This window comes from Drosophila gunungcola, unplaced genomic scaffold (genome assembly GCF_025200985.1).
Source record: "Drosophila gunungcola strain Sukarami unplaced genomic scaffold, Dgunungcola_SK_2 000001F, whole genome shotgun sequence".
Taxonomy (NCBI): Eukaryota; Metazoa; Arthropoda; class Insecta; order Diptera; family Drosophilidae; genus Drosophila; species Drosophila gunungcola.
Window position 1 is genome coordinate 19,464,487 of NW_026453197.1, and position 15,049 is coordinate 19,479,535.

At 39.9% G+C, this 15,049-nt stretch overlaps 2 protein-coding genes across 2 annotated transcripts; both read right to left on the bottom strand.

Annotated features, from left to right (window-relative positions):
• Positions 1–3,573: 3,573 nt before the first annotated feature.
• LOC128261994 (probable serine/threonine-protein kinase tsuA) lies at positions 3,574–11,233 on the bottom strand. The gene is made up of 5 exons (XM_052995988.1): positions 10,837–11,233; positions 5,695–6,135; positions 4,992–5,253; positions 4,224–4,513; positions 3,574–4,158 (listed from the first exon to the last, which is right to left on the bottom strand). Exons 1-5 carry the CDS (start codon positions 11,063–11,065, stop codon positions 4,034–4,036), a joined length of 1,347 nt encoding a protein of 448 aa, XP_052851948.1. The 5' UTR covers positions 11,066–11,233; the 3' UTR covers positions 3,574–4,033.
• A 638-nt stretch (positions 11,234–11,871) lies between these two features.
• Positions 11,872–14,980, bottom strand: LOC128263308 (TBC1 domain family member 23). The gene is made up of 3 exons (XM_052998288.1): positions 14,774–14,980; positions 13,079–14,441; positions 11,872–13,008 (listed from the first exon to the last, which is right to left on the bottom strand). Exons 1-3 carry the CDS (start codon positions 14,788–14,790, stop codon positions 12,316–12,318), a joined length of 2,073 nt encoding a protein of 690 aa, XP_052854248.1. The 5' UTR covers positions 14,791–14,980; the 3' UTR covers positions 11,872–12,315.
• Positions 14,981–15,049: the final 69 nt, after the last annotated feature.

A 15,049-nucleotide genomic window follows, 5' to 3' on the forward strand; every position in this document is an offset into this window, starting at 1 on the left:
CATGATGTTTGAGCTAATGGAAAATGTTATATTTAAAATGGGTCATATTTGATTTAAATGCTTTATATTTAAAAACAAATTACATTTTCAGATATTGAAATCTTTTTTTAAAAATAGTCAAATATTGAATTTATTTTTTACCAGTGTAGTGGTGGTGGTGGGTCCCGAGTTTTTGGGATCTTGTTCTCTGGTTCCGAGTGGCTTGCCTGTTGTTTGGCGCGTATTCCTTTCCTGTGTGTTTGTGTTGGGGCTCGTAAAAGTGTTTGTCATACTGCCCGATATATAAAAAAAAAAACGATTTTCTATGCCTCAATACAACAAACGAACGACACTCCCCGCTTCCCAGAAAATTTCATTTGCTTTTCGTTCGATTGCATCGTCACATTTTAGATACTTGTGGTTGGTTTCTTGACTAGGTGGTGGTCTCCGATAAGTTGGCTTTTACAAATACGCCCACGCACTTTAACTTGTCCAGCATATCAATGATATACACCAGAGTTTAGGCCAATTTCAAATGAAAGGGTAATAACGACTTAATCTTCTAATTTATGAGCTATCCCGGTAGGAATTTAAATTTCATTTTGATCGCATTTGTTTTGAAATTCATTTACAAACTTTGAAATATAAAGGTTGTAAGCTTTTTAGTTCATAACATAACGATTTGCCCCAGTAAGCTAATATTTATATTGAAACTTAGCAATAAGTTATTTAAAAAGGCTTAAATAAAATTTTTAAAAACTATTAAGATTATTAATAATATTTAACTCAATGATACAAACTAAACTTAATTGTTTAATAAAGATACAATTTTACTAAGTAGATAATCTTTTATTTATTCCTGTTATTTAATACAATCAAATGTTATATAAGTATTAGCTTGCCTTACTCAACTCAAAAGCAAAATAACAAAAAATAAAAAAAATCGTCTACATTTGGCAAATAGAAGCAAACCGCATACAAAGCTGTTATTAAACATGCAAAACGCGTGCATGAAATTAGTATAAATATGGTGAGCCGATCTAGAACCAATAACCGATCAAAAAGCCCAACCAAATGTATCAAAAAAGATTTGTATAATTTATTCCCATTTTCTGATGGTTTTTATTGCCTTCACTTTTCGTTTTTTATACCGAGAGTTTATTAATTTAAATGATTTTCTTATTTGGCAAGTTAATTAACGCCAATCTTAAAAGTTTTCCAGCAGATTGATCTCATGATAAGAGGTGCGAATTCGTGATGCTCGTGAGGGGAATTCGCTAAAACAATTGCTTCCTATTGGGAAAGTCCCGTGAGCATTCAACAATTGAGATTCATTAGTTATTATTAGGGGACTATAAATATTATGTATATTTTATGGACTTCTTTTAATTTAAGAATTTAAGAGACCCGGAAAAAACTTTTCCCTGTTTTTTTTTGTCTAGCAGGTTTGTCTTTCTGGTCACTGCTCAATCGCTGATGAGATATGCAAATGCTCCCATTCATACCCGCATCTACTATATGTAGGTTCAACCCCACCACTCACCCAACTTCAGGCTCTAATGCTCTTGCACTCGTTATCCATCTAAAACACACTCCATACATATTAATGCCTGCTTTTTGCCATTTTCTGTCTGTTCTCTGTTGTTTGTATTTATTTAGTTTTCCTTGGCCATATGGTAACAATTTGGGATAAAGCCGGAAATGTTTAATGTGTTTTACACACTCTGCAAATGACGTTTGATAAGGTAACTACTTAACGTGGATTTTGATTTTTATAAAGTTGTGTGCATTCTCTACTTAATTTATTTAGTAAATGCTTTTTCTAGTTGATCTTTGCGATTTTAATAAAATTTCATTTTAAATCGCACAAAATATATTTAAAAATTACTTAGTTAATAATAAAAAAGAAATAATTATTTTATTATTTAAATATTCTATTCTCTAAATTATTGAAATTTTTAAAATAATTTAAGTACAACATTATTTTCAAACTAACAAAACTCTTGACTCAACTGAATTTTGTTTGAAATATTAAAAATTTGTAGTTAATCACCCTAAAAAAAGTGTATCTGAAGTCATATAACAATTATTTTCCATTGCTCCCCTCTCAAATAAGTGCAAAATAGTATTCTATTTAAAATTTGTAATTCACAGTGTTTCGTTTATTTGCCCAACTGTATATATGGTATTTTTTTATGGCCGACAGGAGCCCGTTTCTGTTTGCATAAAGTTGGACCTCATCAAAAGCGTCTATAACTTTGTGTTGAATTTGCAGTGGCCACAATAGATGGCTTCATGGCTTCATGGCTGCTTGGTTCTCTGTCTCTGGAACATAAAAGAAGTACAGAACAAAGTACTGGCTGGCTGATGATGAAACCCATCTGAATTCACCCCATTGATGTCAACGCGTGTGCGGAGGCCAATTGGTTTTTATTTAATTTTTGGCACACACTTCGTTTGGTAGTCCATTTTTTCCACTTGATGTGTCTAGTTGTTAATTGGCTTTCATTGAATTGTCTTCCAATTTTCAGTTATTTAACTTTTTCTTCCCCAAAACTTCGGTTGACAACAAAACGGGGAAAAAGAAATGGACTTTTATGACTTTTTCATTGAGAAGTGGTTACTGCGTAGCTGAAAATACAATTGCATTCATCTAATTGTAACTGATGACACATTTGCATGATTTGATTTCCAATTTTATTCAGCAGCATATTGATTTTCGGGTCAATGAACCTCCTCCCTTTTTCGAAAACCCCCAGATTTACCAATTTTTTATTGGTTACCAAACCAAAGACGTATTTTATTTAATCGTAAATCAGTTGCTTGTAAATAAATGTATTTTCAAATTAAGCTCGCGCAAAGAACTTAAGGCGTAAATTAAAGGCCAAATATTCAGAGACCCAAAAAGTGTAAGGGAAAATATATATATAATGTTATAGTTAGTTGAGTGTTCATATATATATATATGTATTTCTTTGTATTGTATTGTATACACACACACATATATACGGTATTAATGCATTTTAAATACTCTGTATAAGTAATATATAATTTATGTTTTATATGTTTGTATATTTGATTATTACCAAAAACAGTCAGACAATTTTTCATTTAAATTAAAAATACGCCTCTCCATCGTCGGCATAGAATATTTAAAATATTTATGCCTGAGCCACTTCTTATAATTTTGACAAATAGTTTGCATATTGTATACGTATAGTTAATATATATTTTAGCTGCGGATATTCAGTATATATATTATATATGATTAAAACTCTCAGCATCATTTCTCATTTGATCGATTTGTCCGCAAGTCGGCTCGTGGCTATATAAAAGTTTAGATCGCAATGTGGTGGCTTCAAACGTCTTCAAAAATATTTAGTTTTTTTTAAATTAAAGCGGTTTAGAGGACCATTGTCGCATCTGAGCTCGATTAAAGTTGATAACTAGCCGTATTTTTTGGCGATTGTTTGCTATCCGATATACATATATATATATATAGTATATAATATATTTTTGAACATTCTCCTCTCATTTTTTTTGTACTAGTCGGGAAGCCTCTAGTTCGATAAGTATTACACACGAGTAGATACAGATAGTTGCGGTTTCTCTGGTTTCTCAGTAATTGTACATTTAGTTTGCCATAGACATTGATTTCTTACAGGGATTAAGTGGCTTTTAGATTCGGTTTAGTTCCATTTTTCGATTAGACTAAGGACTAGTTTCATGGGAGAAAATCATCGAACCCGGTTTGACATACTAAAAACATTGACTTGATTATGTTCTTGACATATAATATTTAATAACAATAATTTGATTCTTGTTAGTGTTGGTTAAAAATTGAAGTTCTACACAAAAATTGCACACGAGTTGACCTTGACACACTAGCTCATTTACTATAATTGAATTGAAAAATTTGTTGATTTTTTATCCTTGGATTATGTTTATGATCAATGTTTTTTTGGAAAAAAACGAGAAATACTTTTCGTGGGGCCTGTGTGGGCTATCATTAAATACTATATAGTAGACTATCGATGCGTTGGGATCTTTAGATTTAGAAGTACTTTTCGCCATTATAGCTGGATCCACGTTCGGCCACGGGTTCGTTCATAAATTGGCTCTGACTAATGGAACGCTTCTTCTTGGCCACCATATAACGCTGTTTCGAGGCTCCAAAGCCTGGGTAAATAATTTTTTTATAATATATTATTATTATTATATTATATTATTAACCAGAAACTCACGGCTATTGACTCCAGTGTACTTGTGTTGGCGTGGCACGTACTCATACTTGGGCATCAACTGGTTCTGGTTGTCCAGCGGCATTCCGTAGTAGTCCACCAGTGCGGGTTGCGCCTGTACGGGCACGTCCATCCAACTGGCTGCCGGCACATAGTCAAGGTCATCGGAGGCGACCATGGGCACTGCCACGGAGCTCTCCACATCGCTCTCCTTGCGCGCCCTTTCACCAGCCTCCACCAAAGCAACCAGGGCCAACATGTCGGCGGGATTCAGCTGGGTGTCGCGTTTCAGACTGAAATTACAGGGTACATTAAACAAATTATAATTAGTTTAAAAATCTGCCTTTGTCAGCGCAAGGAAAATTAAACCTATTACTCATACGCAGTGTTGTCTTTATAAATATTAAATTTTAGCTTTGTCAGAATGGAGAAAATTAGACCAATTACTCATACCCAGTGTTCTTTCTTTGAAATACTCTAATAAATTAATTATTATAAATTAAATATTAGCTTAAAAGACTTTTTTATATGTAATCTGCGTTTATCAGCTTATTACAAAAATAACTTTACAATTTTACGCATAATTATAATACTCTTTTTAAATGTATTGTTTTAAATTAAATATTAGCTTGAAAGACTTTTATACATATTGCCTGAGTTTGTTAGCAAGATAAAATTTAAACTTATTACACATACGCAGTGTTGTCTCAAAAAAAAAAATTGTAACTTCATGGTATATATTCTTTTATTCAAATATTTTCAATAACTCACCGCATATCATTGAAGCGACGATATTTGTTGAGGTTAATATTTTCGCTATTATAGCCAGTATCAATGCCAAGGCTGCTTGCACTATTGGCACCACTGCCACCCATGTTGTAGTAAATACCCCGCTTGTTCCGGTCATCCAAGTTGTAGTTCCGGTTGGCATAGGTCAGCGGAACCGAGAGGGGAATGCTCTCCAGATAGGCCTCGGCATTCAGGAGATTTTGCAGGTTATCATAGGCCTTGTTCCGCGCACTCGAGCCACTCACTGAAAAACATTGGAAGATTATTTTATAAAACTTATTAAAATCGAAAATAATATAAATAAGATAGCCTGTTTATCGTTTAAAATTTTAAGTTAATCTTAGACCGTTTAGCTATAAAGTACAAATTAATAATAATAAGTGTACAAATTAAATTTTAAAACAAATTCTTATACAATTTTAAAATTGTAACCAAAGCATGAATTTATTCCGAGAACCACATTTATTTAATTCAAAGAATAGAAAGCATATAGTATAAATATTAAGTTTAACTTAGGCTTTTGAACCAAAATGTTGAATTCAGAGTTCAAATTAAACTTAAAGTTTGAGCGGACTTAAATTACCTATACTTAAATAAGTTTAAAACTAACTTTAAATATAAAGTGAAACTAAAAAGTTGAGTACAAAGCTCAAATTAAGTTGGAATAATGTTTAGAGTAACCAACCTCTTCGCTCTGGAACGTAGTCATCGATTTCCTGGAGATCCCGTTCGCCATAGCTGACCGGAACGGCGGCCTCGTAGTCATCCGACCAGACGCCATTCGGCACATCGCTGCCGTAGTCGCTGGCCGCGGCCGACAAGTACGGGTTGTACTCGTAGTTGACGCCCCGCTTGCGCATCGTGGAGCTGGCCACCGCCTCCTCCAGCGGGGTGGGCTCCTCCTGCAGCTGCTGCTGGCTATTTTGGGCTGCGGCAGCCACCGCGGCCAGGATCTCATCGTTGCTGGGCAGGGCATAAATGCCGGATGGCACCTGTTGGCTGGAGGAGATCGCGGGAATGGGAGCATTCCGGGCCGATGGAGCATTGCTAAAGGAAGCAGGCACAATTTCCGGACTCGACTTCTTGTCCGCCGAGGGCAGAGCACTCGCCTCCTCGGAACGTTTCGCTAAGTGGAGATGGTGGAGGTGGAGGAGAGAAAGCAAATTGAAATTGTAATTTTCCATGGCACTTCAATTTTGCATTTCCCATTTCCCCGGGCTGATTCAATAAATTCGCAACAGCAACAGCAGCAGCAGCAAACGCCCCGCTGCCAAGTGACCGCAAAACCAATTAGCCGCCGTCCACCAAAACGAGTACCATAATTGTTTTATACACTCGAACATATTTCTCGGTCGTCGCTAATTGCTTTTAGCGCCCTGACAGCCGGGCTTACGCTTATGTTTATGTTTATATAATCCCAATGGAGGCAAGGCCATCGCCACACGCAGATGGGTACCAAGGATTGACCTTATTAATCCTAATCGTATTACCCAACGCTCATGCTGGTTGGATAACATCCAATCTAAAGGGGTTATTTGCGCAACAGTCGGCCCACTAATTGGCTGGGTTTAATTCTCCTCCCGTCACTCAAAGATGAAAGTGTAGCTCGCTTTTAATTTAATTATCCTTACTCACATATTCATTACAAGCACAGAATAGATGGTTTTTTTTTTTAATGAGCTAATACTATTAAGAAATATAATAACTTTAAGGTTTTATTTAGTAGTTGTTTAAAAGTATGCAATATAAAATTTACTATCAATTTGGTATTACAAATTACAAAAAACTGCACTTATATTTTTGATTGCATACTTTTTGACAGCTTTATAAATTTTACCAAAACCTTGGTAAAAACCCTTTTAGTCACCCTCTTTTGGTTTTGTAAGCCTCCTGGGGCGTGACTAAAACTCGTTAAACTCCCCAGCATAGGATAAAGCATTTCTGATATAACAGATATATTTATATATATATTTTTATGTTTATTTGGAATCTCTATCTATGGCTTATCTTTCGCACCTTTGATAGTGGATTATTGGGAACAGCGATATCAGATACCTAAAAAGCCATGATTTATACGACCCCAGTGATTAATGTGTTATTAGCTTGTGCCAATTGACTGGGCCAGGTGGTAATATAGTATATTTGGCCATGGTTAAGCTTTTTATCAGGAAATGTAACAAATAAAGTGACAAGCAGTTTGCAACAAATGGTAACTGCACGTTTCAAATAATGGTACAAAAATGTGTTTATAATTGAAGCCAAATCATATTTAAATATATTGTTTTTACTCTTCATTTTAAAATGACTCATAAACCTTGAAAAATTAGTCCCTTCCAAGAAACTACACTCCAGCGTTATAAAATTCTAGCTAAGTTGTTAAAAAACGCACATTCTTTAAGGCGATACAATTTACGGACTACGGACTTCGGACTATGCACGTAACCCAGTTTGCAATGCCCTAGAGTCCTTGGTGATGGCGAACAATTCCAGAAACCCTCCGGCTAAATGATTCCAAGAATCCGCAGTCATTCTCGTGTTTCGCTTTTATTTCGTGGTCCCCCGTTAACTATGTTTATATGTGGCAAATGTCCTGCTCCTCGGATGTCCATCAAATGTGGGGTGGGGTTTTTGTGTGTGGGTGTAGGGTACTTACATAAATAAATAAATAAAGAAAAAAAAAAGAAACTGGCTCAGCTCTGACGTCTGCTGACGTCGGCCTCGTCGTTATTTTTCTTCATTTTTTCCACAAGAGTGTGTTCACTGAACTGTAAAAGTATCAACAAGTTGTTTGCTCTCTGCACACATACATGCGCAGAGATTGGGGTGGATGGGTGGTTGGGTGGTTGGGAGGTTGGGAGGTGCTTTCGGGTGGCTCCTGGATCCAGCAGCTGTTTGAAAAGTCGAGTCACTACACAGACATGAGCACAATTAACGCCATGGCCAAAAGTCCTTGGGCGTTTCTTTTCTTTCCCCAAACCAGAAATAACTTAATAATAACCATGGCATATGGAACAAATTTTATCAAACGATTTGGAGCCTGCGGTTTTTCGGATTGGTATCGAACTTGGTACCCAGGACTCTCTGTTTCCCCTGAATATTTTATAGCCCGTCGATGAGTGACAGGAACGGCCAGCCATTGCTTTTATAAATATTTAATGTGCACACTTGACTGCCGACGCTGTTGGTGCGTAATTTAAACGTTAGGGTGGACCGTGTTTCGCTTTGCATTTTAAAGAGGATGTCAGATATGCCAACAGCTGGACACTTGAAGGCTGATCCTGTTTTCCTTTGTCGTCAAGCTGCCATGTGTAATTTAATAAACACACTGGGGGGCCCTAGTTCCGCCCACCCAGGGATTTAATAAATCTATTTACGACGAACAGTTGGTGGGGGCGAATTAGTGAGTTCCCTGAAGGGACTCAGAGCCTTGAAGTATGCTTTGAAAAATGAGAGTACTTAATAAAAATGTCTAGCATTTTGTGGGGTTTCACAAATATATCTACAAACTTAATTCCAGCCAAAAACGTTTTTTAAGTTCTACAAAAACGTTTAAGTCTTAAAGGGTTTCAACAGATTTCTTGTTGTATAGTAAATGTAAAGATCTTTTGAAAAATCGTAATCTTTATTTAAAAATTGCTAAGACTATGTAAATATTAAATTGATTTAAAAATTATGAAAATGTTTTGTATTTTATGGGTTGTGACAAAAATATTTTTAAATTAAATTTAATCTAAAAATGTTTTTAATAAAATATTTCAAAATATAAGACATTTGTGTTGGTATATTGATTATACTGTTGCAATAATATTGTAATAAAATTATTACAATTAGAAAAAGGTAATAAGATTTTGATTTATACTTAAATTAACATTTTAATTGGCTGTCCACCCCAATTCAATTTATACCCATTTTTCAGGACCAGCTTTTGACATTTTGATGTGGCTGCCGTTGGCTTTAGGCGATTGACATTTGACCAGAGCCCCGCCTTCTGTATTTTCTGCGGTTGAGGTCGCTAACGAACGTGTTGCATATAAATATAACGTACACGCTCGAAAATCGGACGAAATGGGATTGAAAAGGCTTAACAGCCTGAGCTGCTGGCTGCCTACTTAAGGGCTCAAGGGTCCTGCGGTGAAAGTGGGTGGTGAGGTGGTCGGGGTGGCCTACAAGTGGGTGGCACTTTCACCCAAGATGTGGTGAATGGGCGATGCTAGGCAAGCAGAAAGAGAAATGCTGAAATCGCAGGAGGCAGGGGCGCTGGCTGTAAAACTTTCGAGTAACTCGCTTTCTAAAAATAGAAATGAAATCGCGCGCACGTACGCAACCTTTAACAGCATGGAGGGCCAACACACACACACTCATTGTACGTGTATATTTGAATGCACAAGTGTGTGTGTGTGTGTGTGTGTGTGTGTGTGTGCAAAGGAGGCTGGCCGCCATTTTGTATAGCGAACGCCTACGCGATGTTTAACTGCGCTGTAGGTTCCCGTGTGCCTGTGTTGGTGGGCTTTTAGCCACACATATATGTACTGTGTAAATGCACTGAAAAAATGCGGGGGTTCCTTGTTAAAAATTCTTTATAATTCACAGCTATTTTAACAGCTGGTAAACAAGATGGTAAAAAAGTATTGGTTTTTGTTTTCGAAAAATTTAATCAGCTTTTATAACAAATTCTATTGTTGAATTTATTTGTATCTAATGCAATGGAAAAAATAGTAGGACGTTAAGATTCAACAAAATTATTATTTATTAAAAGAAGTTCATTTGACGTTAATTTTTGAAGTTGTTATGTTTCCAAACATTTTGTTTAAACTATTCTCAAACAATATTTTTTTTACTTTGGCTGTTGAAATTAATTTAAATTGTCTGATATCAGTTTGTTTATATATATATATTGATTCCAAAGTCTTTTTTGCACAATTTGTAATACAATTTTTTTAAAAACTCAGCTTAACAAAACTCCATTGAAAATTCCAACACATTTCGCACTGAATTTCTAAAAACTGAAAGTGCTTTTAAGACTATTTTTCACCTACTCTATAAATCCTTTATAAAGGCCTTTATAAAGTCATAGATTATTAACTGGTTTGAAAATGTTTAAGGTTTTTTGTCTAATGTTTTACTTTGCCCAAAAAATTTTTTATTTATTACAAATTAAGGTTAAACTTCATTTAAATAAAATGTTTCACTTTTTGTTCAAATTTGTAATGATATACCACTCTTATCACTTAAGATTATTATGTTTTCAAAGGCATTTTTATTTTCCTTTTTTCTTAAGCAAAATATATTTCATTTTGTATTTTATGTGCTTCCCATAACTGTTTCCTTATTAGACAGAGTTTTTTTACAGTGTAGGGATAGCAATGATTCACTAAGCCAGTGTAAGAACAACAACCGCAGCATGGAAATTTGTAAAAACATGCAGAAAGTGGAAGAAGGAGGTGGAGCAGGAGGAGCAGGGACATCGCTGGCGAAGTCGACAGCTGTCGACCTGGCGCAAAACACCTACGCCATTTCCTGGCGAAAAACGGGGAATGGCGAACGGCGAACGACGAGCGGGAAATGGTAAATGGGAAATGGAAAATGCTAAATGAGATGAGCTTCAAGATGGGAGCTCGGATGCTTCTCCACCGAGTATGAGAATAGAGTATGCCCGCCCACGCAACCGACAAGCAGATTTTCGCCTTGGGCCGAAGCATTTTTCACTTTCAAAAACTCGAAAAACGAAATTTTCCCAATGACCTTTGGCATTATGATTGTGGGCGTAGCTGCTCCCCCTGAACTTTGGTACCTTGGTACTTTGGTACTTTGGCACTTTGGCACTCACCTGCTGCCGGCTGTTGCTGCTGCTGCTGCTGCTTCTGTTGCTGCTGTTTTTCCAGCTGCTGTTGCTGCTGCTGCTGGAGCTGGAGCTTATGGTAGGCGCTGGTGGAGAGCTCCGTGTCCTGGGCGAGCACCGAGGCGGGCACAGCCTGGATCAGCGGACTGAGGCACAGGATTAGTGCCAGGATGGGCAAAGAACTGCTCCGGCGGAGGGTCAGCAGTGGCATCTTCATGGCTATGTGGTGTCGGTGTCCCAAATAGGAGTCTCGGATCTGGAGGTGGGAGGTCGACGTCGACTCCTCGATTTTTGTCCTCTTCCAGTGGTCTGCGCCCTTCGACTGTTCTGAATGAACTGACGTCCCAGCGACGCAGTGCAACAGTTTTTAACGTACTGGCCCCGATTCCGATTCCGACTCCGACTACGATTCCTTGTGTGTTTGCAGGGACCACCCTACTCCACCTCCATTCGGCACACAACCTACGTCACTCTCATTGATAAAGAATGGCGGGCCTCAGAGGAGCCTGCTTACGTAGTTCCCTGGCTCGGACAGTTGGGTAATCCTCCACAGCGCCTGCGTCGAATCTGCAAAGCGCTGACTTCGGTCGTTCGGTCATAGCTGTGCTATCCGGTTCTATGGTGGCAAATATGTGCGGTTATGACACTGGCTATTACGTAAAATAAGTATTTATTTAGGATTTGAATATATTCTTAAAAAAATTAAAATATTCTATGGTGGCAAATATGTGCCCTTACGTAAAATAAATATTTAATAAATAAAAAAAAACCAATTTGCAATCTGATAAAAGGGATGCAGGCAAAAATTGCTGAGGTCTACATGTATAAACATGGATAAACATACATACAGTTGCAGTATAGTATAATAGTAGTTCCCATTAAGTAAAACATAAATCTAAGGCGTAGGACAAATTTTCTTTTACGTGCGGAAAAATCTACGGATTCATCCCACAGACTTCAAGTACGTTTCTTTTCCCAAACCCAAAATCCATAAATTAAGTTTGATAGTTTTGTTCGAACTACTTTTTTGTGTCGATTATAATACAGATTTATTTGTTTGGTTTAATTGCAATAAATATAAGTTACTCTCTTCATTTACACGTTGTAAGTCTCAAGGCTTCAGTTAAGGATTCCTTTTCTTCTCTTCTGCACTTAGAAATTTTAGAAAAACCGGCCCAAGGGCAGGGCATATGCTGGCGATGTGATCCGTGGGTGTACGTTCCTCTATCTTCTTCATTTGCTCTATGTTACAATTGCATGCAGAGGCCTTTTGTTTACAATAAGAACTACAATTTGTCAGCTACTTTAAGGAAAACATTGCCAATTACAAACTAACTGCATTGCACATTTTGTTTCTCTGATTTCTGGCCATCTGTGTGGTGGGTATATGAAGTAAAGCTTGGGGCGGGGGTGGAGGGGTTAAACAAGAAAAGCACATGGAGGTTTTTAATATGTAACATTATCCTACTACTTGGCGTTGTCCAGCACCTGCACTATGTGCTTGGAGACTAGGGCCGTTGCCTCGGCGGCATTGGGGATGAGGAATCGGTCCATGTCCGTGATGAGCAGCCCATCGCCGTCGGGGAATCCGTACTTGAAGGTGATCAGGTCGCGGTGCCGCTTCTTGGCCGTGATCTTCACAATGCTGGCCAGCGGGCGGCGCACCATTATCTGCGCCTGTCCTCGTCCCAGTTCCCTTAGCACCACCAGTTGGCCGGGCGTGATGATCAAGTGACTGTCGTACATATAGCCACTCATGTGCACCTCCTGGCACTTAAAGGCATTGATGATGTCCGCCGTCTTGAAGTACTGGTTCAGGCTCACGATCTCCTTGCCATCGCCGGCCAGTGGTTGGTCATCCCGCTCCCCCGTCGCTCCATCGAAGGCATCCTCGTTCTCATCGTCAATGCTGAAGACAGGCGCCACATTGCGATAGCGCTTGCCGTTCCGCTCCTTGGCACTCACATGGCGTTCCTGGGCCGGCGCCGACTGCACGCCATTGGAACCGCCGGCTGAGCCACTGGGATTGGCACTGGGATTCACAATGATGTCCAGCAGTTTGCCCTTCACCTCCGCTGACTTTGACTTCATGGCGGCGGAGAATTTGCTAAACAGATCCGTGGACGAGGGCGTCGAGGCCTTTAGAGTCGCTGATTTTGTCTGTGGGAGGGTAAAGTGTTCAATCTATTTGGAGCCTCACAAGCAGGGAATTAACTTAAGTACAACTCACCTGCTGGACATTGTGCTGCTGGCAGACGAGGCACTTGCGCACATTGTGATCCTCCAGGCAGTCGGCCATGTGGTCGCCAAAGTAGTCGTGAATGGAGGCATAGCCGCCCGTCAGCAGCGACACGTAGTGGGTGTTCTTCTGCAGGAATGAGGCCACCACCATGTGCGTGTACTGATCCTCCTCGACGCGTCCGCTGCCCATGAAGCACAAATGCTCGCCGCCGGCATTCGAATTGGCCTCGATGGCCTGCCGCTGGGCGGTGAGCAGTCCCTGGACGGCGGTGGCGAAGGCCACAGGTTCCTGGAGCATCAGGTTGCAGTCCAGATGGAATGCCGTGGACAGGTGGCCGGCATTGTACTGCTCTGCGGGTCGGCAGTCGACGAGGAAGAAACGCACTGCATCCGGCACAGGGAATTCGGTGGCCGAGTTTTCCACTAGCTCATAAACGGAGACGGGCAGGCACAGGGCCTGCGACACCTTATTCGCCTCCTCCTGGCTGCGTGGCGTATCATTCTGTTTGCCATACAGCGCCTTCAGGTAGTCCGTCTTGAACGAAGTGGGTGTCTTGAGCGCATAGTACTGGGCCAGCGAGCAAAAGTCGGGCACATCGTCAAATTCCAGGGCACAGGGCATAAGGGCCAGAAACTTAATGATTTCCTCCTTGGACGAGCTCCTCATCTGCAGGATCTGCTCTCTACCATTGATTAGTATAATTAGGGCGAGGAAAAAGACCATAAAAGGGTCAGCATTCTGGAAGTAGAGATCCCACATGGCGATGATAACCGACAGGCTGCTGCAGGAGGCGAAAAGCGACTGAAACCAGGTAAGCGAGTACAAATCGGGTGTGATCTTCTTAGTGTCCAGCAGAGTGCAGAGCTCGGGATCGTGGTAGAGCAAGAGCAGGCGAAAAACGTGGAAGACATTGCCCTTGGGCCGACAGCCCTTGGGTATGTAGGTATCCCTGATGGACTCAAACAGGTTGAAAGTATCCGAGCGGTTTAGTTTCAGGGCGAAGAGTGGCAGCAGCAGCTCTATCCAACCGTTTTCCGGCTCGTACTGTAGATTTCGGTTCTTGCAGTAGAATGTGATGATGGACTCCAGGTCGGACACCACCGAGACCTTGTCCTCCTCATCGTTGCCCATGCGATCGACATGCCTTTGGCAATCCTCGCGTAGTTGGCTTTGAAAAGGCAAGTCGTAGATCTCGTTGAAGAGCGACATCTGATCCGATTTGTGGCGCACATCCAGGCACACTTGCCACACATCCGGACGCAGTGCCTCCGGCAGAGCTTTGCCCTGGCAAATGCCATAGATATCGTTGACATTGCAGTCGTCCAGTAGCGCCGATTCCAGCTCAATGATCCTAAAAGGGGTTGGGAGGAAAACTGTGTTAATCATGTAGCTGTAGAAGGCTGAAGGCGACGTCAACGTGTCTAAATAACCAGCTGCTGATAAGACGGAGCACCCACTTTTTTCCTCCCCCGCCAGGTGCTCCGTCACTCCCCCCGCTGGCCCTGCTCCAAGCTGCTGACTCAATCACCGAAACAAATGGTCGTCTGTTCGAGAAAATAGAAGGCCTTGAGGGAAAACTACAAACATGCCCTATAAATCACCAGAAAACTGGATGCTGTAGCTTTTAGGGCACCGACTAACCTTAATTGTTGACGTAGCCCCAACCCAATGTTTATTATTTACCACATATTCTCCTCCATGACTGCGATTTTTTGGCCAATTCCTACGTTTTCGTTTCCAAATTATGCCCTTAATGCACTCTCTTCAGTTGAAGCCGGCCAGGCAGGTGCATTTTCTTTAGATTTCAGTTGCGAATCAATTAATTTTTGTAATATTCCAAATTTATTTTGATCGAATTTTGGTTACGTTTCGAAGAGACGGGAGATGGTTACGTTTCTAGAGATGGCAAGTGCTTACGTTTAACATGGCGAACGTAAGAGATGAAAACATCGATAACAG